Source organism: Genypterus blacodes, unplaced genomic scaffold (assembly GCF_046128005.1).
Source record: "Genypterus blacodes isolate CSIRO-AG114 ecotype Tasmania unplaced genomic scaffold, CSIRO-AGI_Gbla_v1 ptg000008l_1, whole genome shotgun sequence".
NCBI classification, from domain to species: Eukaryota; Metazoa; Chordata; class Actinopteri; order Ophidiiformes; family Ophidiidae; genus Genypterus; species Genypterus blacodes.
In genome coordinates, this window is record NW_027466822.1 from 1,769,066 (window position 1) to 1,795,528 (window position 26,463).

The 26,463-nt window shown below is 44.4% G+C and overlaps 2 protein-coding genes across 5 annotated transcripts in view; both read left to right on the forward strand.

Moving 5' to 3' along the window:
- LOC143005089 (collagen alpha-3(VI) chain-like) overlaps window positions 1-15,187 on the forward strand; it is a 57,020-nt gene extending 41,833 nt beyond the window's left edge. The window contains exons 2-3 of the mRNA XM_076156339.1: window positions 14,098-14,648; window positions 15,164-15,187. Of these exons, the coding sequence (XP_076012454.1) occupies window positions 14,098-14,648; window positions 15,164-15,187 (575 nt within the window). The remainder of the gene's footprint in view (window positions 1-14,097; window positions 14,649-15,163) is intronic.
- Window positions 1-26,463, forward strand: part of col6a3 (collagen, type VI, alpha 3) — an 89,407-nt gene that overhangs the window by 55,851 nt on the left and 7,093 nt on the right. For 3 of the 4 annotated variants that reach the window (XM_076156132.1, XM_076156140.1, XM_076156149.1), the window contains 28 exons: window positions 17,784-18,392; window positions 18,556-19,182; window positions 19,403-20,002; window positions 20,194-20,802; window positions 20,897-21,231; window positions 21,315-21,393; window positions 21,515-21,660; window positions 21,748-21,840; window positions 21,976-22,029; window positions 22,261-22,332; window positions 22,446-22,472; window positions 22,566-22,610; window positions 22,814-22,867; window positions 22,971-23,033; window positions 23,196-23,261; window positions 23,403-23,456; window positions 23,543-23,578; window positions 23,675-23,737; window positions 24,006-24,068; window positions 24,311-24,373; window positions 24,642-24,704; window positions 25,088-25,138; window positions 25,296-25,331; window positions 25,491-25,553; window positions 25,743-25,805; window positions 26,081-26,113; window positions 26,207-26,243; window positions 26,342-26,353. In XM_076156132.1, the coding sequence (XP_076012247.1) occupies window positions 17,784-18,392; window positions 18,556-19,182; window positions 19,403-20,002; window positions 20,194-20,802; window positions 20,897-21,231; window positions 21,315-21,393; window positions 21,515-21,660; window positions 21,748-21,840; window positions 21,976-22,029; window positions 22,261-22,332; window positions 22,446-22,472; window positions 22,566-22,610; window positions 22,814-22,867; window positions 22,971-23,033; window positions 23,196-23,261; window positions 23,403-23,456; window positions 23,543-23,578; window positions 23,675-23,737; window positions 24,006-24,068; window positions 24,311-24,373; window positions 24,642-24,704; window positions 25,088-25,138; window positions 25,296-25,331; window positions 25,491-25,553; window positions 25,743-25,805; window positions 26,081-26,113; window positions 26,207-26,243; window positions 26,342-26,353 (4,116 nt within the window). Of the gene's footprint in view, window positions 1-16,314; window positions 16,399-17,783; window positions 18,393-18,555; window positions 19,183-19,402; window positions 20,003-20,193; window positions 20,803-20,896; window positions 21,232-21,314; window positions 21,394-21,514; window positions 21,661-21,747; window positions 21,841-21,975; window positions 22,030-22,260; window positions 22,333-22,445; window positions 22,473-22,565; window positions 22,611-22,813; window positions 22,868-22,970; window positions 23,034-23,195; window positions 23,262-23,402; window positions 23,457-23,542; window positions 23,579-23,674; window positions 23,738-24,005; window positions 24,069-24,310; window positions 24,374-24,641; window positions 24,705-25,087; window positions 25,139-25,295; window positions 25,332-25,490; window positions 25,554-25,742; window positions 25,806-26,080; window positions 26,114-26,206; window positions 26,244-26,341; window positions 26,354-26,463 lie in introns of those variants that run through there. The other variant, XM_076156157.1, reaches the window with a different exon arrangement.

Consider the following 26,463-nt stretch of genomic DNA (forward strand, 5'->3'; position numbering starts at 1 on the left):
TCATATTGTTAAGCGGTGGAAGGTCTTTTGACCGCGTCGATACACCAGCCGCTGCTCTGAAAGAGCTTGGTGTCATGACCTATACAATTGGAACCAGGGGCTCCGATAGCAAAGAACTTCAGACCATATCCCATGATCCCAGATATGCTCTATCGGTGTCTGACTTCACTGACCTTCCCAGTGTCCAAGAGCAACTCGAATCCTCTGTGGAGGCTGTGGTTACTGTCAGCACCCCAGATTCACCAACTGTACTGGGTATGTTTACATGCACGGCCTCTTGCTGGCCTCATAGGCATCCACATTAATTTCAGTTCCACCCAGAGAACTTAAAGAAGTGAGATGTTTGGATAGGTCCAATTGTGCTTTTAGCGATGGGTGGATGTATGCTTTGAAAATGCTAAGCATTGTAGTAGGTAGTGCTAGGTGCTTTTAAAAATGTCCTCCAGTGATGATTTGTGCACAGTTAGGAGCGTTTTCCGTTTTAAAAATGATTGTCTTCCTCTGTTTTCTCAGTTGATGTTGACACTGCAGCCAAAAGGGATATCGTATTCCTTCTGGATGGCTCTGAAAGCACAAGGAATGGCTTCCCTGCCATGCGTGATTTTGTTGTGAGAGTGGTGGAAAAACTCAATGTGGGAAGAAACAATGAACGTGTCTCTGTGGTCCAGTACAGCAGAGATGCAGAGGTCCATTTCTATCTGAACACTTACACCACTAGGGAAGATATTGTTGATGCAGTCAGAGGTCTGAGACACAGAGGAGGCAGACCCCTCAACACCGGGGCAGCCCTCAGACATGTCAGAGAAAATGTCTTTACAAACTCCTCTGGAAGCAGGCGCCTGCAAGGCGTTCCACAGGTGTTGATCTTGCTAAATGGTGGAAGGTCTTTTGACGCCGTAGATACCCCAGCCTCTGCTCTCAAACAGCAGGGCATCTTTGTGATTGGAATTGGAACAAGGAACTCTGACAGTGGAGAACTGCAGAAGATATCATATGACCATAGTTCTGCTCTATCCATATCTGAATTCACTGACCTCCCCAGTGTCCAAGAGCAGCTGGCTTCTGTAATGAGCACAGTGCGAGTGAAGGCCACACCCATGACACCAACAGTGACTGGTAAGAAAGTGACAGAGTTTTTACAATCCAACATCAGAGTAGGACGTCAAGTGAGTTGTGTTAAAGGGCATTTTATGAAGGACTTTTCAGCCAGTGTCACTTTTGACAAATTGCAGTGTTAGTGTTAAATGGTGAGATTTTGAAATGGTGCGCCTAGCCCTTAACAGTAGATTTTCAGAATGGAAAGGTTAAGAACATTTTCCTTAATTATAATGTCTCTAATTTGGTGTTCCCCAGTTGAGCATCGGGCTGCAGGAAGGGACCTTGTCTTCCTGCTGGATGGATCTGATGGTACTAGAACTGGATTCCCAGCTATGCGTGACTTTGTCCAAAGAATAATACAGAAACTCAGTGTGGATGACAACAAAGATCGTGTCTCAGTGGTTCAGTACAGCAGCGACCCAGCTGTCCAGTTCTATCTGAACACATATACCACCAAAGGCGAGATCCTTGACACTGTTAGAGGTCTCAGGCACAAGGGCGGTAGACCCCTCAACACTGGAGCTGCACTCCAGCACTTGAGGGATCATGTCTTCACCACAGCTGCAGGAAGCAGGCGCCTGGAAGGAGTTCCACAAGTGCTCATATTGTTAAGCGGTGGAAGGTCTTTTGACCGCGTCGATACACCAGCCGCTGCTCTGAAAGAGCTTGGTGTCATGACCTATACAATTGGAACCAGGGGCTCCGATAGCAAAGAACTTCAGACCATATCCCATGATCCCAGATATGCTCTATCGGTGTCTGACTTCACTGACCTTCCCAGTGTCCAAGAGCAACTCGAATCCTCTGTGGAGGCTGTGGTTACTGTCAGCACCCCAGATTCACCAACTGTACTGGGTATGTTTACATGCACGGCCTCTTGCTGGCCTCATAGGCATCCACATTAATTTCAGTTCCACCCAGAGAACTTAAAGAAGTGAGATGTTTGGATAGGTCCAATTGTGCTTTTAGCGATGGGTGGATGTATGCTTTGAAAATGCTAAGCATTGTAGTAGGTAGTGCTAGGTGCTTTTAAAAATGTCCTCCAGTGATGATTTGTGCACAGTTAGGAGCGTTTTCCGTTTTAAAAATGATTGTCTTCCTCTGTTTTCTCAGTTGATGTTGACACTGCAGCCAAAAGGGATATCGTATTCCTTCTGGATGGCTCTGAAAGCACAAGGAATGGCTTCCCTGCCATGCGTGATTTTGTTGTGAGAGTGGTGGAAAAACTCAATGTGGGAAGAAACAATGAACGTGTCTCTGTGGTCCAGTACAGCAGAGATGCAGAGGTCCATTTCTATCTGAACACTTACACCACTAGGGAAGATATTGTTGATGCAGTCAGAGGTCTGAGACACAGAGGAGGCAGACCCCTCAACACCGGGGCAGCCCTCAGACATGTCAGAGAAAATGTCTTTACAAACTCCTCTGGAAGCAGGCGCCTGCAAGGCGTTCCACAGGTGTTGATCTTGCTAAATGGTGGAAGGTCTTTTGACGCCGTAGATACCCCAGCCTCTGCTCTCAAACAGCAGGGCATCTTTGTGATTGGAATTGGAACAAGGAACTCTGACAGTGGAGAACTGCAGAAGATATCATATGACCATAGTTCTGCTCTATCCATATCTGAATTCACTGACCTCCCCAGTGTCCAAGAGCAGCTGGCTTCTGTAATGAGCACAGTGCGAGTGAAGGCCACACCCATGACACCAACAGTGACTGGTAAGAAAGTGACAGAGTTTTTACAATCCAACATCAGAGTAGGACGTCAAGTGAGTTGTGTTAAAGGGCATTTTATGAAGGACTTTTCAGCCAGTGTCACTTTTGACAAATTGCAGTGTTAGTGTTAAATGGTGAGATTTTGAAATGGTGCGCCTAGCCCTTAACAGTAGATTTTCAGAATGGAAAGGTTAAGAACATTTTCCTTAATTATAATGTCTCTAATTTGGTGTTCCCCAGTTGAGCATCGGGCTGCAGGAAGGGACCTTGTCTTCCTGCTGGATGGATCTGATGGTACTAGAACTGGATTCCCAGCTATGCGTGACTTTGTCCAAAGAATAATACAGAAACTCAGTGTGGATGACAACAAAGATCGTGTCTCAGTGGTTCAGTACAGCAGCGACCCAGCTGTCCAGTTCTATCTGAACACATATACCACCAAAGGCGAGATCCTTGACACTGTTAGAGGTCTCAGGCACAAGGGCGGTAGACCCCTCAACACTGGAGCTGCACTCCAGCACTTGAGGGATCATGTCTTCACCACAGCTGCAGGAAGCAGGCGCCTGGAAGGAGTTCCACAAGTGCTCATATTGTTAAGCGGCGGAAGGTCTTTTGACCGCGTCGATACACCAGCCGCTGCTCTGAAAGAGCTTGGTGTCATGACCTATACAATTGGAACCAGGGGCTCCGATAGCAAAGAACTTCAGACCATATCCCATGATCCCAGATATGCTCTATCGGTGTCTGACTTCACTGACCTTCCCAGTGTCCAAGAGCAACTCGAATCCTCTGTGGAGGCTGTGGTTACTGTCAGCACCCCAGATTCACCAACTGTACTGGGTATGTTTACATGCACGGCCTCTTGCTGGCCTCATAGGCATCCACATTAATTTCAGTTCCACCCAGAGAACTTAAAGAAGTGAGATGTTTGGATAGGTCCAATTGTGCTTTTAGCGATGGGTGGATGTATGCTTTGAAAATGCTAAGCATTGTAGTAGGTAGTGCTAGGTGCTTTTAAAAATGTCCTCCAGTGATGATTTGTGCACAGTTAGGAGCGTTTTCCGTTTTAAAAATGATTGTCTTCCTCTGTTTTCTCAGTTGATGTTGACACTGCAGCCAAAAGGGATATCGTATTCCTTCTGGATGGCTCTGAAAGCACAAGGAATGGCTTCCCTGCCATGCGTGATTTTGTTGTGAGAGTGGTGGAAAAACTCAATGTGGGAAGAAACAATGAACGTGTCTCTGTGGTCCAGTACAGCAGAGATGCAGAGGTCCATTTCTATCTGAACACTTACACCACTAGGGAAGATATTGTTGATGCAGTCAGAGGTCTGAGACACAGAGGAGGCAGACCCCTCAACACCGGGGCAGCCCTCAGACATGTCAGAGAAAATGTCTTTACAAACTCCTCTGGAAGCAGGCGCCTGCAAGGCGTTCCACAGGTGTTGATCTTGCTAAATGGTGGAAGGTCTTTTGACGCCGTAGATACCCCAGCCTCTGCTCTCAAACAGCAGGGCATCTTTGTGATTGGAATTGGAACAAGGAACTCTGACAGTGGAGAACTGCAGAAGATATCATATGACCATAGTTCTGCTCTATCCATATCTGAATTCACTGACCTCCCCAGTGTCCAAGAGCAGCTGGCTTCTGTAATGAGCACAGTGCGAGTGAAGGCCACACCCATGACACCAACAGTGACTGGTAAGAAAGTGACAGAGTTTTTACAATCCAACATCAGAGTAGGACGTCAAGTGAGTTGTGTTAAAGGGCATTTTATGAAGGACTTTTCAGCCAGTGTCACTTTTGACAAATTGCAGTGTTAGTGTTAAATGGTGAGATTTTGAAATGGTGCGCCTAGCCCTTTACAGTAGATTTTCAGAATGGAAAGGTTAAGAACATTTTCCTTAATTATAATGTCTCTAATTTGGTGTTCCCCAGTTGAGCATCGGGCTGCAGGAAGGGACCTTGTCTTCCTGCTGGATGGATCTGATGGTACTAGAACTGGATTCCCAGCTATGCGTGACTTTGTCCAAAGAATAATACAGAAACTCAGTGTGGATGACAACAAAGATCGTGTCTCAGTGGTTCAGTACAGCAGCGACCCAGCTGTCCAGTTCTATCTGAACACATATACCACCAAAGGCGAGATCCTTGACACTGTTAGAGGTCTCAGGCACAAGGGCGGTAGACCCCTCAACACTGGAGCTGCACTCCAGCACTTGAGGGATCATGTCTTCACCACAGCTGCAGGAAGCAGGCGCCTGGAAGGAGTTCCACAAGTGCTCATATTGTTAAGCGGCGGAAGGTCTTTTGACCGCGTCGATACACCAGCCGCTGCTCTGAAAGAGCTTGGTGTCATGACCTATACAATTGGAACCAGGGGCTCCGATAGCAAAGAACTTCAGACCATATCCCATGATCCCAGATATGCTCTATCGGTGTCTGACTTCACTGACCTTCCCAGTGTCCAAGAGCAACTCGAATCCTCTGTGGAGGCTGTGGTTACTGTCAGCACCCCAGATTCACCAACTGTACTGGGTATGTTTACATGCACGGCCTCTTGCTGGCCTCATAGGCATCCACATTAATTTCAGTTCCACCCAGAGAACTTAAAGAAGTGAGATGTTTGGATAGGTCCAATTGTGCTTTTAGCGATGGGTGGATGTATGCTTTGAAAATGCAAAGCATTGCAGTAGGTAGTGCTAGGTGCTTTTAAAAATGTCCTCCAGTGATGATTTGTGCACAGTTAGGAGCGTTTTCCGTTTTAAAAATGATTGTCTTCCTCTGTTTTCTCAGTTGATGTTGACACTGCAGCCAAAAGGGATATCGTATTCCTTCTGGATGGCTCTGAAAGCACAAGGAATGGCTTCCCTGCCATGCGTGATTTTGTTGTGAGAGTGGTGGAAAAACTCAATGTGGGAAGAAACAATGAACGTGTCTCTGTGGTCCAGTACAGCAGAGATGCAGAGGTCCATTTCTATCTGAACACTTACACCACTAGGGAAGATATTGTTGATGCAGTCAGAGGTCTGAGACACAGAGGAGGCAGACCCCTCAACACCGGGGCAGCCCTCAGACATGTCAGAGAAAATGTCTTTACAAACTCCTCTGGAAGCAGGCGCCTGCAAGGCGTTCCACAGGTGTTGATCTTGCTAAATGGTGGAAGGTCTTTTGACGCCGTAGATACCCCAGCCTCTGCTCTCAAACAGCAGGGCATCTTTGTGATTGGAATTGGAACAAGGAACTCTGACAGTGGAGAACTGCAGAAGATATCATATGACCATAGTTCTGCTCTATCCATATCTGAATTCACTGACCTCCCCAGTGTCCAAGAGCAGCTGGCTTCTGTAATGAGCACAGTGCGAGTGAAGGCCACACCCATGACACCAACAGTGACTGGTAAGAAAGTGACAGAGTTTTTACAATCCAACATCAGAGTAGGACGTCAAGTGAGTTGTGTTAAAGGGCATTTTATGAAGGACTTTTCAGCCAGTGTCACTTTTGACAAATTGCAGTGTTAGTGTTAAATGGTGAGATTTTGAAATGGTGCGCCTAGCCCTTAACAGTAGATTTTCAGAATGGAAAGCTTAAGAACATTTTCCTTAATTATAATGTCTCTAATTTGGTGTTCCCCAGTTGAGCATCGGGCTGCAGGAAGGGACCTTGTCTTCCTGCTGGATGGATCTGATGGTACTAGAACTGGATTCCCAGCTATGCGTGACTTTGTCCAAAGAATAATACAGAAACTCAGTGTGGATGACAACAAAGATCGTGTCTCAGTGGTTCAGTACAGCAGCGACCCAGCTGTCCAGTTCTATCTGAACACATATACCACCAAAGGCGAGATCCTTGACACTGTTAGAGGTCTCAGGCACAAGGGCGGTAGACCCCTCAACACTGGAGCTGCACTCCAGCACTTGAGGGATCATGTCTTCACCACAGCTGCAGGAAGCAGGCGCCTGGAAGGAGTTCCACAAGTGCTCATATTGTTAAGCGGCGGAAGGTCTTTTGACCGCGTCGATACACCAGCCGCTGCTCTGAAAGAGCTTGGTGTCATGACCTATACAATTGGAACCAGGGGCTCCGATAGCAAAGAACTTCAGACCATATCCCATGATCCCAGATATGCTCTATCGGTGTCTGACTTCACTGACCTTCCCAGTGTCCAAGAGCAACTCGAATCCTCTGTGGAGGCTGTGGTTACTGTCAGCACCCCAGATTCACCAACTGTACTGGGTATGTTTACATGCACGGCCTCTTGCTGGCCTCATAGGCATCCACATTAATTTCAGTTCCACCCAGAGAACTTAAAGAAGTGAGATGTTTGGATAGGTCCAATTGTGCTTTTAGCGATGGGTGGATGTATGCTTTGAAAATGCAAAGCATTGCAGTAGGTAGTGCTAGGTGCTTTTAAAAATGTCCTCCAGTGATGATTTGTGCACAGTTAGGAGCGTTTTCCGTTTTAAAAATGATTGTCTTCCTCTGTTTTCTCAGTTGATGTTGACACTGCAGCCAAAAGGGATATCGTATTCCTTCTGGATGGCTCTGAAAGCACAAGGAATGGCTTCCCTGCCATGCGTGATTTTGTTGTGAGAGTGGTGGAAAAACTCAATGTGGGAAGAAACAATGAACGTGTCTCTGTGGTCCAGTACAGCAGAGATGCAGAGGTCCATTTCTATCTGAACACTTACACCACTAGGGAAGATATTGTTGATGCAGTCAGAGGTCTGAGACACAGAGGAGGCAGACCCCTCAACACCGGGGCAGCCCTCAGACATGTCAGAGAAAATGTCTTTACAAACTCCTCTGGAAGCAGGCGCCTGCAAGGCGTTCCACAGGTGTTGATCTTGCTAAATGGTGGAAGGTCTTTTGACGCCGTAGATACCCCAGCCTCTGCTCTCAAACAGCAGGGCATCTTTGTGATTGGAATTGGAACAAGGAACTCTGACAGTGGAGAACTGCAGAAGATATCATATGACCATAGTTCTGCTCTATCCATATCTGAATTCACTGACCTCCCCAGTGTCCAAGAGCAGCTGGCTTCTGTAATGAGCACAGTGCGAGTGAAGGCCACACCCATGACACCAACAGTGACTGGTAAGAAAGTGACAGAGTTTTTACAATCCAACATCAGAGTAGGACGTCAAGTGAGTTGTGTTAAAGGGCATTTTATGAAGGACTTTTCAGCCAGTGTCACTTTTGACAAATTGCAGTGTTAGTGTTAAATGGTGAGATTTTGAAATGGTGCGCCTAGCCCTTAACAGTAGATTTTCAGAATGGAAAGCTTAAGAACATTTTCCTTAATTATAATGTCTCTAATTTGGTGTTCCCCAGTTGAGCATCGGGCTGCAGGAAGGGACCTTGTCTTCCTGCTGGATGGATCTGATGGTACTAGAACTGGATTCCCAGCTATGCGTGACTTTGTCCAAAGAATAATACAGAAACTCAGTGTGGATGACAACAAAGATCGTGTCTCAGTGGTTCAGTACAGCAGCGACCCAGCTGTCCAGTTCTATCTGAACACATATACCACCAAAGGCGAGATCCTTGACACTGTTAGAGGTCTCAGGCACAAGGGCGGTAGACCCCTCAACACTGGAGCTGCACTCCAGCACTTGAGGGATCATGTCTTCACCACAGCTGCAGGAAGCAGGCGCCTGGAAGGAGTTCCACAAGTGCTCATATTGTTAAGCGGTGGAAGGTCTTTTGACCGCGTCGATACACCAGCCGCTGCTCTGAAAGAGCTTGGTGTCATGACCTATACAATTGGAACCAGGGGCTCCGATAGCAAAGAACTTCAGACCATATCCCATGATCCCAGATATGCTCTATCGGTGTCTGACTTCACTGACCTTCCCAGTGTCCAAGAGCAACTCGAATCCTCTGTGGAGGCTGTGGTTACTGTCAGCACCCCAGATTCACCAACTGTACTGGGTATGTTTACATGCACGGCCTCTTGCTGGCCTCATAGGCATCCACATTAATTTCAGTTCCACCCAGAGAACTTAAAGAAGTGAGATGTTTGGATAGGTCCAATTGTGCTTTTAGCGATGGGTGGATGTATGCTTTGAAAATGCTAAGCATTGTAGTAGGTAGTGCTAGGTGCTTTTAAAAATGTCCTCCAGTGATGATTTGTGCACAGTTAGGAGCGTTTTCCGTTTTAAAAATGATTGTCTTCCTCTGTTTTCTCAGTTGATGTTGACACTGCAGCCAAAAGGGATATCGTATTCCTTCTGGATGGCTCTGAAAGCACAAGGAATGGCTTCCCTGCCATGCGTGATTTTGTTGTGAGAGTGGTGGAAAAACTCAATGTGGGAAGAAACAATGAACGTGTCTCTGTGGTCCAGTACAGCAGAGATGCAGAGGTCCATTTCTATCTGAACACTTACACCACTAGGGAAGATATTGTTGATGCAGTCAGAGGTCTGAGACACAGAGGAGGCAGACCCCTCAACACCGGGGCAGCCCTCAGACATGTCAGAGAAAATGTCTTTACAAACTCCTCTGGAAGCAGGCGCCTGCAAGGCGTTCCACAGGTGTTGATCTTGCTAAATGGTGGAAGGTCTTTTGACGCCGTAGATACCCCAGCCTCTGCTCTCAAACAGCAGGGCATCTTTGTGATTGGAATTGGAACAAGGAACTCTGACAGTGGAGAACTGCAGAAGATATCATATGACCATAGTTCTGCTCTATCCATATCTGAATTCACTGACCTCCCCAGTGTCCAAGAGCAGCTGGCTTCTGTAATGAGCACAGTGCGAGTGAAGGCCACACCCATGACACCAACAGTGACTGGTAAGAAAGTGACAGAGTTTTTACAATCCAACATCAGAGTAGGACGTCAAGTGAGTTGTGTTAAAGGGCATTTTATGAAGGACTTTTCAGCCAGTGTCACTTTTGACAAATTGCAGTGTTAGTGTTAAATGGTGAGATTTTGAAATGGTGCGCCTAGCCCTTAACAGTAGATTTTCAGAATGGAAAGGTTAAGAACATTTTCCTTAATTATAATGTCTCTAATTTGGTGTTCCCCAGTTGAGCATCGGGCTGCAGGAAGGGACCTTGTCTTCCTGCTGGATGGATCTGATGGTACTAGAACTGGATTCCCAGCTATGCGTGACTTTGTCCAAAGAATAATACAGAAACTCAGTGTGGATGACAACAAAGATCGTGTCTCAGTGGTTCAGTACAGCAGCGACCCAGCTGTCCAGTTCTATCTGAACACATATACCACCAAAGGCGAGATCCTTGACACTGTTAGAGGTCTCAGGCACAAGGGCGGTAGACCCCTCAACACTGGAGCTGCACTCCAGCACTTGAGGGATCATGTCTTCACCACAGCTGCAGGAAGCAGGCGCCTGGAAGGAGCTCCACAAGTGCTCATATTGTTAAGCGGTGGAAGGTCTTTTGACCGCGTCGATACACCAGCCGCTGCTCTGAAAGAGCTTGGTGTCATGACCTATACAATTGGAACCAGGGGCTCCGATAGCAAAGAACTTCAGACCATATCCCATGATCCCAGATATGCTCTATCGGTGTCTGACTTCACTGACCTTCCCAGTGTCCAAGAGCAACTCGAATCCTCTGTGGAGGCTGTGGTTACTGTCAGCACCCCAGATTCACCAACTGTACTGGGTATGTTTACATGCACGGCCTCTTGCTGGCCTCATAGGCATCCACATTAATTTCAGTTCCACCCAGAGAACTTAAAGAAGTGAGATGTTTGGATAGGTCCAATTGTGCTTTTAGCGATGGGTGGATGTATGCTTTGAAAATGCTAAGCATTGTAGTAGGTAGTGCTAGGTGCTTTTAAAAATGTCCTCCAGTGATGATTTGTGCACAGTTAGGAGCGTTTTCCGTTTTAAAAATGATTGTCTTCCTCTGTTTTCTCAGTTGATGTTGACACTGCAGCCAAAAGGGATATCGTATTCCTTCTGGATGGCTCTGAAAGCACAAGGAATGGCTTCCCTGCCATGCGTGATTTTGTTGTGAGAGTGGTGGAAAAACTCAATGTGGGAAGAAACAATGAACGTGTCTCTGTGGTCCAGTACAGCAGAGATGCAGAGGTCCATTTCTATCTGAACACTTACACCACTAGGGAAGATATTGTTGATGCAGTCAGAGGTCTGAGACACAGAGGAGGCAGACCCCTCAACACCGGGGCAGCCCTCAGACATGTCAGAGAAAATGTCTTTACAAACTCCTCTGGAAGCAGGCGCCTGCAAGGCGTTCCACAGGTGTTGATCTTGCTAAATGGTGGAAGGTCTTTTGACGCCGTAGATACCCCAGCCTCTGCTCTCAAACAGCAGGGCATCTTTGTGATTGGAATTGGAACAAGGAACTCTGACAGTGGAGAACTGCAGAAGATATCATATGACCATAGTTCTGCTCTATCCATATCTGAATTCACTGACCTCCCCAGTGTCCAAGAGCAGCTGGCTTCTGTAATGAGCACAGTGCGAGTGAAGGCCACACCCATGACACCAACAGTGACTGGTAAGAAAGTGACAGAGTTTTTACAATCCAACATCAGAGTAGGACGTCAAGTGAGTTGTGTTAAAGGGCATTTTATGAAGGACTTTTCAGCCAGTGTCACTTTTGACAAATTGCAGTGTTAGTGTTAAATGGTGAGATTTTGAAATGGTGCGCCTAGCCCTTAACAGTAGATTTTCAGAATGGAAAGCTTAAGAACATTTTCCTTAATTATAATGTCTCTAATTTGGTGTTCCCCAGTTGAGCATCGGGCTGCAGGAAGGGACCTTGTCTTCCTGCTGGATGGATCTGATGGTACTAGAACTGGATTCCCAGCTATGCGTGACTTTGTCCAAAGAATAATACAGAAACTCAGTGTGGATGACAACAAAGATCGTGTCTCAGTGGTTCAGTACAGCAGCGACCCAGCTGTCCAGTTCTATCTGAACACATATACCACCAAAGGCGAGATCCTTGACACTGTTAGAGGTCTCAGGCACAAGGGCGGTAGACCCCTCAACACTGGAGCTGCACTCCAGCACTTGAGGGATCATGTCTTCACCACAGCTGCAGGAAGCAGGCGCCTGGAAGGAGTTCCACAAGTGCTCATATTGTTAAGCGGTGGAAGGTCTTTTGACCGCGTCGATACACCAGCCGCTGCTCTGAAAGAGCTTGGTGTCATGACCTATACAATTGGAACCAGGGGCTCCGATAGCAAAGAACTTCAGACCATATCCCATGATCCCAGATATGCTCTATCGGTGTCTGACTTCACTGACCTTCCCAGTGTCCAAGAGCAACTCGAATCCTCTGTGGAGGCTGTGGTTACTGTCAGCACCCCAGATTCACCAACTGTACTGGGTATGTTTACATGCACGGCCTCTTGCTGGCCTCATAGGCATCCACATTAATTTCAGTTCCACCCAGAGAACTTAAAGAAGTGAGATGTTTGGATAGGTCCAATTGTGCTTTTAGCGATGGGTGGATGTATGCTTTGAAAATGCTAAGCATTGTAGTAGGTAGTGCTAGGTGCTTTTAAAAATGTCCTCCAGTGATGATTTGTGCACAGTTAGGAGCGTTTTCCGTTTTAAAAATGATTGTCTTCCTCTGTTTTCTCAGTTGATGTTGACACTGCAGCCAAAAGGGATATCGTATTCCTTCTGGATGGCTCTGAAAGCACAAGGAATGGCTTCCCTGCCATGCGTGATTTTGTTGTGAGAGTGGTGGAAAAACTCAATGTGGGAAGAAACAATGAACGTGTCTCTGTGGTCCAGTACAGCAGAGATGCAGAGGTCCATTTCTATCTGAACACTTACACCACTAGGGAAGATATTGTTGATGCAGTCAGAGGTCTGAGACACAGAGGAGGCAGACCCCTCAACACTGGGGCAGCCCTCAGACATGTCAGAGAAAATGTCTTTACAAACTCCTCTGGAAGCAGGCGCCTGCAAGGCGTTCCACAGGTGTTGATCTTGCTAAATGGTGGAAGGTCTTTTGACGCCGTAGATACCCCAGCCTCTGCTCTCAAACAGCAGGGCATCTTTGTGATTGGAATTGGAACAAGGAACTCTGACAGTGGAGAACTGCAGAAGATATCATATGACCATAGTTCTGCTCTATCCATATCTGAATTCACTGACCTCCCCAGTGTCCAAGAGCAGCTGGCTTCTGTAATGAGCACAGTGCGAGTGAAGGCCACACCCATGACACCAACAGTGACTGGTAAGAAAGTGACAGAGTTTTTACAATCCAACATCAGAGTAGGACGTCAAGTGAGTTGTGTTAAAGGGCATTTTATGAAGGTCTTTTCAGCCAGTGTCACTTTTGACAAATTGCAGTGTTAGTGTTAAATGGTGAGATTTTGAAATGGTGCGCCTAGCCCTTAACAGTAGATTTTCAGAATGGAAAGCTTAAGAACATATACCTTAATTATTATGTCTCTAATTTGGTGTTCCCCAGTTGAGCGTCGGGCTGCAGGAAGGGACCTTGTCTTCCTGCTGGATGGATCTGATGGTACTAGAACTGGATTCCCAGCTATGCGTGACTTTGTCCAAAGAATAATACAGAAACTCAGTGTGGACGACAACAAAGATCGTGTCTCAGTGGTTCAGTACAGCAGCAACCCAGCTGTCCAGTTCTATCTGAACACATATACCACAAAAGGCGTGATCCTTGACACTGTTAGAGGTCTCAGGCACAAGGGCGGTAGACCCCTCAACACTGGAGCTGCACTCCAGCACTTGAGGGATCATGTCTTCACCACAGCTGCAGGAAGCAGGCGCCTGGAAGGAGTTCCACAAGTGCTCATATTGTTAAGCGGTGGAAGGTCTTTTGACCGCGTCGATACACCAGCCGCTGCTCTGAAAGAGCTTGGTGTCATGACCTATACAATTGGAACCAGGGGCTCCGATAGCAAAGAACTTCAGACCATATCCCATGATCCCAGATATGCTCTATCGGTGTCTGACTTCACTGACCTTCCCAGTGTCCAAGAGCAACTCGAATCCTCTGTGGAGGCTGTGGTTACTGTCAGCACCCCAGATTCACCAACTGTACTGGGTATGTTTACATGCACGGCCTCTTGCTGGCCTCATAGGCATCCACATTAATTTCAGTTCCACCCAGAGAACTTAAAGAAGTGAGATGTTTGGATAGGTCCAATTATGCTTTTAACGATGGGTGGATGTATGCTTTGAAAATGCTAAGCATTGTAGTAGGTAGTGCTAGGTGCTCTCAAAAATGTCCTCCAGTGATGATTTGTGCACAGTTAAGAGCGTTTTCCATTTTAAAAATGATTGTCTTCCTCTGTTTTCTCAGTTGATGTTGACACTGCAGCCAGAAGGGATATCGTATTCCTTCTGGATGGCTCTGACAGCACAAGGAATGGCTTCCCTGCCATGCGTGATTTTGTTGTGAGAGTGGTGGAAAAACTCAATGTGGGAAGAAACAATGAACGTGTCTCTGTGGTCCAGTACAGCAGAGATGCAGAGGTCCATTTCTATCTGAACACTTACACCACTAGGGAAGATATTGTTGATGCAGTCAGAGGTCTGAGACACAGAGGAGGCAGACCCCTCAACACTGGGGCAGCCCTCAGACATGTCAGAGAAAATGTCTTTACAAACTCCTCCGGAAGCAGGCGCCTGCAAGGCGTTCCACAGGTGTTGATCTTGCTAAATGGTGGAAGGTCTTTTGACGCCGTAGATACCCCAGCCTCTGCTCTCAAACAGCAGGGCATCTTTGTGATTGGAATTGGAACAAGGAACTCTGACAGTGGAGAACTGCAGAAGATATCATATGACCATAGTTCTGCTCTATCCATATCTGAATTCACTGACCTCCCCAGTGTCCAAGAGCAGCTGGTTTCTGTAATGAGCACAGTGCGAGTGAAGGCCACACCCATGACACCAACAGTGACTGGTAAGAAAGTGACAGAGTTTTTACAATCCAACATCAGAGTAGGACGTCAAGTGAGTTGTGTTAAAGGGCATTTTATGAAGGTCTTTTCAGCCAGTGTCACTTTTGACAAATTGCAGTGTTAGTGTTAAATGGTGAGATTTTGAAATGGTGCGCCTAGCCCTTAACAGTAGATTTTCAGAATGGAAAGCTTAAGAACGTATACCTTAATTATTATGTCTCTAATTTGGTGTTCCCCAGTTGAGCGTCGGGCTGCAGGAAGGGACCTTGTCTTCCTGCTGGATGGATCTGATGGTACTAGAACTGGATTCCCAGCTATGCGTGACTTTGTCCAAAGAATAATACAGAAACTCAGTGTGGACGACAACAAAGATCGTGTCTCAGTGGTTCAGTACAGCAGCAACCCAGCTGTCCAGTTCTATCTGAACACATATACCACAAAAGGCGTGATCCTTGACACTGTTAGAGGTCTCAGGCACAAGGGCGGTAGACCCCTCAACACTGGAGCTGCACTCCAGCACTTGAGGGATCATGTCTTCACCACAGCTGCAGGAAGCAGGCGCCTGGAAGGAGTTCCACAAGTGCTCATATTGTTAAGCGGTGGAAGGTCTTTTGACCACGTCAATACACCAGCCGCTGCTCTGAAAGAGCTTGGTGTCATGACCTATACAATTGGAACCAGGGGCTCCGATAGCAAAGAACTTCAGACCATATCCCATGATCCCAGATATGCTCTATCGGTGTCTGACTTCACTGACCTTCCCAGTGTCCAAGAGCAACTCGAATCCTCTGTGGAGGCTGTGGTTACTGTCAGCACCCCAGATTCACCAACTGTACTGGGTATGTTTACATGCACGGCCTCTTGCTGGCCTCATAGGCATCCACATTAATTTCAGTTCCACCTAGAGAATTTAAAGAAGTGAGATGTTTGGATAGGTCCAATTGTGCTTTTAACGATGGGTGGATGTATGCTTTGAAAATGCTAAGCATTGTAGTAGGTAGTGCTAGGTGCTCTCAAAAATGTATTCCAGTGATGATTTGTGCACAGTTAAGAGCGTTTTCCATTTTAAAAATGATTGTCTTCCTCTGTTTTCTCAGTTGATGTTGACACTGCAGCCAGAAGGGATATCGTATTCCTTCTGGATGGCTCTGACAGCACAAGGAATGGCTTCCCTGCCATGCGTGATTTTGTTGTGAGAGTGGTGGAAAAACTCAATGTGGGAAGAAACAATGAACGTGTCTCTGTGGTCCAGTACAGCAGAGATGCAGAGGTCCATTTCTATCTGAACACTTACACCACTAGGGAAGATATTGTTGATGCAGTCAGAGGTCTGAGACACAGAGGAGGCAGACCCCTCAACACCGGGGCAGCCCTCAGACATGTCAGAGAAAATGTCTTTACAAACTCCTCCGGAAGCAGGCGCCTGCAAGGCGTTCCACAGGTGTTGATCTTGCTAAATGGTGGAAGGTCTTTTGATGCCGTAGATACCCCAGCCTCTGTTCTCAAACAGCAGGGCATCTTTGTGATTGGAATTGGAACAAGGAACTCTGACAGTGGAGAACTGCAGAAGATATCATATGACCATAGTTCTGCTCTATCCATATCTGAATTCACTGACCTCCCCAGTGTCCAAGAGCAGCTGGCTTCTGTAATGAGCACAGTGCGAGTGAAGGCCACACCCATGACACCAACAGTGACTGGTAAGAAAGTGACAGAGTTTTTACAATCCAACATCAGAGTAGGACGTCAAGTGAGTTGTGTTAAAGGGCATTTTATGAAGGACTTTTTTAAATGGTGTGCCACCTGATTTGCTTCAGCTACACTGAGGGAGAGCAAATTTATACATTAATATGCCTTATGAGTTTTGACTGAGGTCTTTTACCTGAAATCTTTCCTTCCAACTTTGTTTCTGTCAAATGTTTGGCTTATACTATATATATATTATGTTTCTCTTCAGCCTTAGCATTGCAACTCAAATCTACCATGGGCTTGTTTAAAAAAATGTTTGTTTTTTGCTTTGATCATTTCCATCAAAAGATTATGTACCACAACAGTTACAACCAGCAACAAAGTAGAGCAATAGAATCCTTTGGATGAGAAAAATGTGTTGCCATTTTACAATATGTTTCTAGTTTTTTAATAAATGGATTGGCACTCTTTGCCACAGCCCTATTCAAGGTTCTGTCCCATATATTCTATGAAAACAAAAAGGAAGTCCTTTCCCAAAAATGTATCTTTTATTTACTATTCATCTATATTTCACTGCTGGGTGCTACTTGGGTGTGTATTAATTTAAATCATTTGACTGGAAAATCGAGTGTTGCAGCGTTTAACAAAAACTGCCACGTCAAGTCAGGATACTTCTCATCCACAGAGACCAAAATCAATTTGATCACTTCAACTATCCATGCATCAGCAGCCAATCCACATAAAGATTGTGACTTTTTCATTGTGCCTTTTGTATGTTCTTTATTGTGTTTGAGGTCTCCCTTTTCTCACCATTGTTGGACAATGTTCAATACACACTTGCTAAGAGTAGGTGTCATTTTGAGAAGGCTCAAATAGATTGAATTGCTCCCCTAAAGGCATACATCGACATGAAACCTTCCTGCATGTGATTGGTTGAAAACATCACTATCTCGGCTGTCGCTGGCCTTTGTCTCTAACACTAAAGCATAGCAATTTCTTTTTATTATTATTATTATTATTATTAATTATATTTGAATTGATTTAAGGCAACTGTCCTTTATTGATTTATCCACACATCCAGTGTAATGACTTGTTAACAGTTTTAGGGGGTGGATATTTATGTTGTCATCTAAACCTTTCAATCATTTGCTATAGCTCAACCCTATTTTTACCAACAATCAACTCTCAATTGATGGCATCTGCACATATACAGCAAATAGTGAGCATGTGGGATTTGGGCTGGTTTTGTCATATCCAATACTTCCTTTCTTAAGAATCTCATTTAAAGACAGGTTCAAGGAGACATCAAACAGTTTTTTCTTAGTAAGAAACATTGGTGAGTCAAAGCTGTTTTGTCAGAGAAGTTAATGTTGCCTTTTTTTTCCATCTCTTGTAGTTGTAAAGCAAGGTCCCCGGAAAGACGTGATTTTCCTTGTTGATGGTTCAGATGGGGTTGGACGGGACTTTCCTATCATCCAGGAGTTTATCCGAAGGATTGTGGAGAATCTCAATGTGGGCGAGAACAGAGTCCGTATTGGTGTGGTCCAGTACGGTGACTCCCCACATCCAGACTTATATCTAAACACATACACTACCAAAGAAGGTGTTTTGAATGCTGTTAGTGGTATAAGGCAGAGGGGGGGAACACAACGCAACCTAGGAAGGGCCTTGGAATTCGTCAGCCAAGACGTTTTGACAGCAACACGTGGAAGCAGGAAGCAAGAGGGTGTACCACAGTTCGTAATAGTTGTCTCAAGTGGCCGTTCTACAGATGACATCACTACAGCAGCATCTTCCCTCAAACAATCAAGAGTTCTTCCCTTCAGCATTGGGACCAGAGAAGTTGACCCTACAGAGCTCAAGGTGGTATCGTTTGTTCCTAGCTTTGCCTACACTGTGGATGACCTCCCTGGCCTGTACACAGTCCAAGACAATTTAATCACCACTATCACCGAGTTGTCTGATGATGACATAGCCAGGATGAGTCCAGAATTCCCAGACTATGGTAATTCTTTCAATGAAACTATCACTAACCAATAATGAATGTATTTGAGAGCTCTCTCTTTCCTACTCAAGTAATTGTTGATATCACCATCTACATGGTGCCATATCTCTCAACTCTGTTGCTAACCAACATACCCTGTTGTTGTTTTTGCATTCTTTTTCAGTACGAATTGTAACAGAAACCACTCCAGGGGAAAAGAGGGATGTGGTGTTTCTAATTGATGGAACGACAGCAGTGCGTAGCGAGTTCCCCGCCATACGTGAAATGATAAGAAGAGTAGTGGAAAAGCTGGATGTAGGATTGGATAGGGTCAGAGTTTCAGTGGTACAATACAGTGATGATGCTAAGGTAGAATTTCTTCTGAATGAATTCTCCACCAAAGATGAAGTACGACAGGCTGTTGCAAGACTGAAAAATAGAGGAGGCAATCGTCTGAACACAGGTCATGCTCTTGAATGGGTCTCCAAAAACATCTACCAGAGATCAGCAGGAAGCCGTATTGAAGAAAGTGTGCCTCAGTTCCTCATTCTAGTTACAGGGGGCAAGTCTGCAGATGATGTGTCAAGTGCTGCTGACCAACTCAAGAGAAATCGGGTAGCACCACTTGCAATTGGCTCAAGGAATGCAGACCCCAACGAATTGAGGCAAATTTCGCTGACACCTGAACTTGCTTACACCGTCGACCGCTTCCAGAATCTTCCAGAAGTGGAGCAGCAACTCATTGCATCAGTCAAGAAAATGACTGCTGATGATATCAGCACCAGTTATAACCATTCCATTTTGGACATAAGTAAGAAACATTATCTTATATTCAAGATTTAGGGTGTTTTCAAGGTTAACTGATAATTAAACTGAAATTCTAAAATCTATGCTGTTGATCATTCTATATTTCTTAGAATGAGACTTAGCCGAATTGAATTTCCTATACAAAATGAAAATGATAAAGTAAATACTACTTTTTCACCAATCTTTATAAATAATTTGTGTCTCTTTTTGTGCTTATTTTACAGCTAACCTAAACCTGGGAAGAAAGGACATTATTTTCCTCATTGATGGATCAGACAACACAGGTTCTGCTGGCATTGCTCATATCCGTGACTTCATCATCAGCATTGTCCAACAGCTTGATGTGCAGCCTGATCAAGTGCGTGTGGGTGTTGTCCAGTTTGCAGACAACGTTAAAACAGAGTTCTCTCTCAATTCACACAACAATAAGCCAGCTGTTCTCTCTGCTGTCAAAAGACTCCGTCAGATGGGTGGCCGTTCTTCAGATCTGGCTGATGCCGTTGACTATGTTATACAGCGCGAGTTAAAACCCAATGCCGGTGTGCGCTTTACTGAGGCCTCCCAGCATCTTGTGGTTCTCACAGGTGGGCGTTCTCCCCAAGATGTGTCTCTCTATGGACCTCTGCTCAAAGCGTCTCGGGTCAACTGCATTGGTATTGGAGCTGATGGAGCTGACACAAGGCAGCTAAACCAAATCGCCACCACATCAGAAGATGTCATTAAGATTCCAACATTCCCTGGGCTGCCAGCAATCCAAGACAGGTTTATTGCCAGGCTGCGTGGGACCATCCCTGAAGAAACACCAACGGACTACGAGCCTCCAAGTAAGTGCAAAAATGTACATTTCACAGATAATGTGTATTTTGCTTTACTACAAACTAATTTGTTGAAATAGGTTATTCAACCATGATGATGATGATGATGAATGATTTTCTAACAAGTTGCCTTTCCTGACTTTGTTCCCCTATATTTCCATTTCTTCACCCCTCCTCTTCAATGTGTCAACTTCTCATAGCTGACCTGCCTCAACCTAAACAAGCTGATATAGTGTTTTTGGTGGATGGCTCCATTAACTTGGGCAAGGAAAATTTCAAAACTGTAATGGAGTTTATTCTCAACCTAATTGATCTGTTCTACACTGAGAGGGATAACCTGCAGATTGGCCTGGCTTATCATGCTGCAGATGTTAGTGATGTGTTCTACCTCAACACATACAAGAACAAGGATGACATTATCAGTGCTATTGGTCGGGCAGAGTACAAAGGTGGACGCCGACTCAACACTGGTGCAGCCATTCGCCATGTTCAAGATGTTCATTTTACCAAAGCCAAAGGCAGTAGGAAGGATGAGGGCATCCCTCAGATCCTGATGGTTGTCACTGGAGGACGCTCAGCTGATGACAGTAAAACAGCAGCCCTTGGTCTGAAGAACACTGGTGTGAAAGTCTTTGCTGTAGGAGTCGGTGACATTGAGGATGAATTAGAAAATCTGGCAAGTGTGTCCTCCACTGTGGCTCGAGCAAGCACATTCCAAGAGCTCTCTGAGCTGAATGAGCAGATTCTGGAGACCTTGGATGATGAGGTGAAAGGGAAACTGTGTGTTAGTGTGCAAGAAGCCCCCAAATGTAAGCAGCAAAAAAAAAAATCATTCACATTTTTAAGAGTTTGCAGTGTATCACACAGTTATCTAATTACATTATATTCACATTTGTCTCTCAGCCTGCAGTGTGGAGGTGTTAGTGGGCTTTGATGTTAACGCCCAGAACATTTTCAGTAGTCAGACCAACCTCCAGAGCAAGATGGGTGCCATTCTGCAGAGGATTTCCAAAATGGCAGCCATTAGTTGCTCATCCGGGGAGATTCCCTCTGTACAAGTGGGCATGCTGGCCATGGACTCTGCCTCTGAACCTGTCCAGCTGGATTTCACAGACAATGCCGATGAGCTCTTTGAGGCCTTCAGGGCCCTGCGCAGCCGTGGCCCCTATCACCTCAATGGCAAGACCATCAAAGCTTACACTGATAGGTTCAAGAGCAGACAGGACAATGTTGTCAAGGTGGGTGACACAGTCCAAACTTGAAAATATGCTTAATGTAAGGATAAGTATGTAATGTAATGTTACTGTTTTTCACCCTGAAGGTTGTCATTCATCTAACGGATGGTCTTGATGCCCCATATGCTGAAATGAAAAGGCGTGTTGAGGAACTCCGGCTGTCAGGTAACAAAGTTTATATGACTTAACCCTGACAGCGACAGACCATATTAAATTACTGCAATATTGTATTCCAAAATCATAAATGGTGGTGTTTATTTTAACAAATCTTGTATGCACTCAATAGGCGTGAACAGCTTCATACTTGTTGGGCTGGAACGGGTGCCCAGATTTGAGGATGCTGTGCTGCTGGAGTTTGGTCGAGGTTTCAGGTACACTAGGCCCTTACGAATTAATGTCATGGACTTGGACTATGAACTCATGGAAGAACTGGTGAGTATTGATGAATTAGACCTCACTGTGCCTCCTTGCGGTTATCAGTTTTTCCTTGAATTCTCATTTGTTTAATGTTGTGTGTAGGACAACATTGCTGAAAGGGATTGCTGTGGAGTGCCCTGCAAATGTACTGGCACCCGAGGAGACAGAGGTGCTGTTGGACAATCAGGCCTAAAGGTATCCTATGTTAAACTGAAAAATGCCTTTTTGTTTAAATTTGCTTGCTTACGGGAAAACAGCTCCCAAAATCCTTAGATTATACCAGAGTTGATTACAAACTTGCACAATCTTATACTTTTAGTTATCTTTCAGGGTGGTCCAGGAGTAGCAGGAAGCCCAGGACATCCTGGAGATGAAGGTGGCCCTGTAAGTTTGATTTCCCTGCTTACGTAAATAAAATGTAATATTTTTGTTCTGCCATAATACTTTTAGCATATATGTATATATATATAGTGTGTGTGTATATATAGACTGTATATATCTAATATATAATATAACATAATTCTCTATTTGTTCATTTTTATTTCTCACCTTCATATTTGTTTGTATGTTTTCATTTTGGCTGCGTATTTTATTACATTTAATCTTAAATGACAGGGAGAGAGAGGTCCTCCTGGTGTGAATGGAACTCAGGGTTTCCAGGGATGTCCTGGACCAAGAGGTGTCAAGGTAAAGATGTTATCATTAACCATGCCACTCACCATAACTGTAACAATAACGTCTATTGTAAATAGTAAATTGTGGTTGATTTATGTGGTTTAATACTATTTTCTTTCCTTCAGGGTTCACGTGGTTATTCAGGGGAAAAGGTTTGTTCTCACGTTAACCATTGAGTATCAGGTAACAGCTAGCAACTGGGCAAGATGACAATGCAGTGATTATGTACCTCTATTCTGTCGCAGGGTGAACATGGAGAAATTGGGCTTGATGGCATCAATGGAGAGGAGGTTAGTTTGTTTCATGTGCTTTGTGATAAATTACAAACCAGACGTATGAGTTCCAAACACAGGAACAGTGATGACTGTTTTGTCTCAAGCAGTGTGTAAGATGATATATCCACATTGCAATTGTGCTTGTTGTGCAGACCTGAATTTAATTTGGTTTGACATATTCATGTAAGTGTTAATTGACATCTGCTTTATTTTGCAAGGGCAAAAGTGGAGTGGCTGGACCGCCAGGAGAGAGAGGATACCCTGGCAGAAGAGTTAGTTCTGGAAGACATTTTGATTTTACATTGTTATACACATTTTCATCCTACACAAAGAATGTTATTTGTGTTGTTTATGTTTTTTTGTGGTTATCTATAGGGACCTAAAGGTACCAAAGGACAAGCAGGAGGCAGTGGAGAAATCGGCATCAGAGGAGACCCTGTGAGAATACTGTGTTATGTTTTATGATACTGGTTATAGTGCAATTTAATGTATGAATAAACAATGTCCTCTTGGTCAGACTTTTTGGCAAAAGGAGGCTTAAAAATGTGTAAAGAGAGTGTGGCTGTAATTGAAATTGAAAATATAATTCCCTTCTCCTAGGGTGTCAGTGGCAAAGATAACACGCAAGCGGGACTTAAGGGAGACCCCGGTGATGCTGGACCAGTGGTAAAGCACATTTGCACATACAACATTATATTACTATAATTCCACAATTCAAAAGTCTTTTCAACTGTATACTTCAAAGCCCACTAAATGTATGTGGCTGCCAGTGTTGCTATGGGTTACTATAACTGTTTTACATGATAGGGAGATCCTGGTGAGGACGGAAAGAAGGGAACGCTTGGTGAACCAGGAAGGAGGGTATAAAAGAACTTTCTCCTGTGTTCAGTATTTCTGTTTAATATTTATGTAATATTTTTTAAAGGCTTTTTTCTATACTTCACTAGGGAGCTGATGGCAGGAGAGGCCCACCTGGACAGGCTGTAAGCTCCTTTGCAGTAAAAACATTTACAGTCTAATTAATGCTCATTCCAGTAAATCCTATAAATCCAGAAACTTCCGCTGCTACTTTCATGTAGGGGCGTACTGGACCGGCGGGGGTTGAGGGTCTGTCTGGAGAGCCTGGTGTTGGAGGATCTAGAGTGAGTTCACATTTATTCTTTATGCAGCATTTTTCAGATTATTCATCTTGCAAATGTGCTTGAAAAAACATGTATCATTGTAAACTTATACAGTGATGATACTCAAGTTGCTTCAGTTGTATGACCCTTTGTTTTGACTGGACTGTGATGGCCAGTGTACTCATACAGTACATCCATAAGTTTGAGTTTGTTGTTTGCCTTTGGACGGTAGGCCACTTCACACATGAGAGAAACTAGTACAATAAATATGTGATTTGTCTTTCTAAAGGGACCAGCTGGACCAAATGGTCAACCCGGAATCAAAGGAGAGGAGGGTAACCCTGGACCCAGGGTGAGTGAACCTATGAGGTCCATTGTAAATTAATTTATGGCGCACATTTGAAACTACCATCAGTAACCAAGGTTTTGTGCAGATGCATCACAGAGCAGAAATAATACACAACCACATACAAACAAACATGCAGCTGCATCTATCACACAATAACTAATCTAATCATCTGCACAAGACCAAGTTTTGACTTTACTTCATGGACTATTTTCATGGATTTCCTAATGACAGATTTGGTTTTCTAGGGTCCTGGAGGAGCCCAAGGGCCAGCTGGAGAAAAGGGTAGAAGAGGCCCTCTTGGTCGCAAGGTATCAGTGAACGTGGCTGAAGCTCATGTTCTTCCACAACACGCTTGTTTAATTTATAAACACACTGGCCTAAACATTGATTTGTCACATTACCAGACACAGATTTGAGCAAGCATGAAAGTACCATCAGAAAACTTTAAACAAAGCATATTATTTTAATTAAATCTGTGGAAAATGACCCTTTACCTCCAAGAAATATTTCATGTTTGGTTTAAAAAGTTGATATCGTCATTGTCTCTTTGCTAACTGTATTCCTTTACTTTGGCAGGGAGAGCCAGGAGAATCAGGACCCCAGGGTGGTGTTGGACACCTTGGCCCCCGTGGAGAGCCTGTAAGAATGAATTTATAGCAGGCCACAATTAAGTATTAGTAAAAAGTGTTCACACAATTTGTTTAAAATTTTAATAGACCATTTTGGTTATTATGAATGCATGCATCACTGTCAAAGCAGGTTAAATGTATGTGGTGTGTTTTCAGTCAAGGCGTTTTTTATTTTTGTTGAGGGTTTTTCTTATATTAAGAATTCTTGTTGCTTGTAATACTGAATAGCAGCGATAGACTGATAGTGGAGGAGGCGAGGGTGTGTGTGTGTCTGTGTGTCTGTGTCTATGTCTTAATACTTTATATTCATTTCCTTGCCACACAACTACAAGCAGTGTATCTAGTTAAATATATTTTTAGGACTTTGTTATATTTCTCACTCTTATTTCATAGGGTGAAGATGGAAGGGATGGATTTGGTGTTGCAGGACCCAATGGAAGAAAGGCAAGTTAATGGCGACCTTTATTTACATGCATATATTGTGCACATCCATAAAAGTTTTCTTTAGCGGGTTTAGATCACATTTTGCAATGATAATTTAGAGATTTTACTTGCCACATCTAAGCTTGACTGAGCAGGACTGTGCTTATTTACTTTACAGGGTGATGAAGGCTTCCCAGGATTCCCAGGACCAAAGGTAATGTTGGCAAAACTCTGAAGCTTTAACTTACATTTCAGAAACAATTGATGCTGTGTTGTTGATGTGCCCAGACATCTCATGTGGGCCAGTGGCTCTATGATCTGCTGAAAGTCATTTGCATGCATTCTACTCATCCTTTTGGTTATGTCACAATAGGGAGGAGCAGGTGATGCAGGTACCGCAGGTGGACCTGGACCGAGAGGAAATCGTGGGCAGACGGTGAGTGTTAGATTAGTTTATTCTGGATGCATCTTGCATGTGTTGAATGAGCAAGATATTTGTGGAAGCCCTAAAGCACATTATTGTTTATTCTTATACTCTCTTTCAACATCTTTTATTAATAAACTGAGTCATATATATAAACTGAAAAATGTTAATTCTGTATTCTCTCTCTTTTATTCTCACCAGGGTGTTTCTGGAGATATTGGTCCTCATGGACAGAAGGGAGAGGTTGGATATTCTGGACCCTATGTAAGCAACTAACATGCTTCCCTTTGCTTATAAGCAAAGTATATTCCATATAAATGATGTATAGATACCATAGCACCGAATGTGCAGGGTGTTCATGGTTTCCACCATACTACATTGGACTGTTATTGTCTACAATTGAAACTTAACACACTAAGTATATTCTACATAAATTAATATTGCTAAAACGCAAGCAGTGTGACATTAAAGTGGCTTGCATACATGGAAGTTCATCCAACCATGTCCAGCTGTTAACGCAACTGTTTGTGTTCCCATAGGGTCAGAAAGGACCAAGAGGACCCGGTGTTGTGGTAAGTGTTCCATCTATCAGACTGGATGAAGAGAACTGAATGAATGTCTGGTATCTTGCTCATATCTCCACATCTGTTTCTCTCTGTCCCCAGCAATGCGAACTGGTCAAGAAGATTAGAGATAACTGTCGTAAGTATGACGATGGCTCTTAATAATGGAGCATTATGATATCTTTATCCACTGTGTGCAATAAAACACTTACCACCTTTTCTTAATTTTTTTACCAGCTTGCTGTTATGGTAAGTACATGATTTGAAATGTGTTAAGTGGAAGTATACCAGTCTATATTATGATGTAGCACAGACACTCACAGTACCATGCACATTTAAATACCCTGCACTGTGTAAAC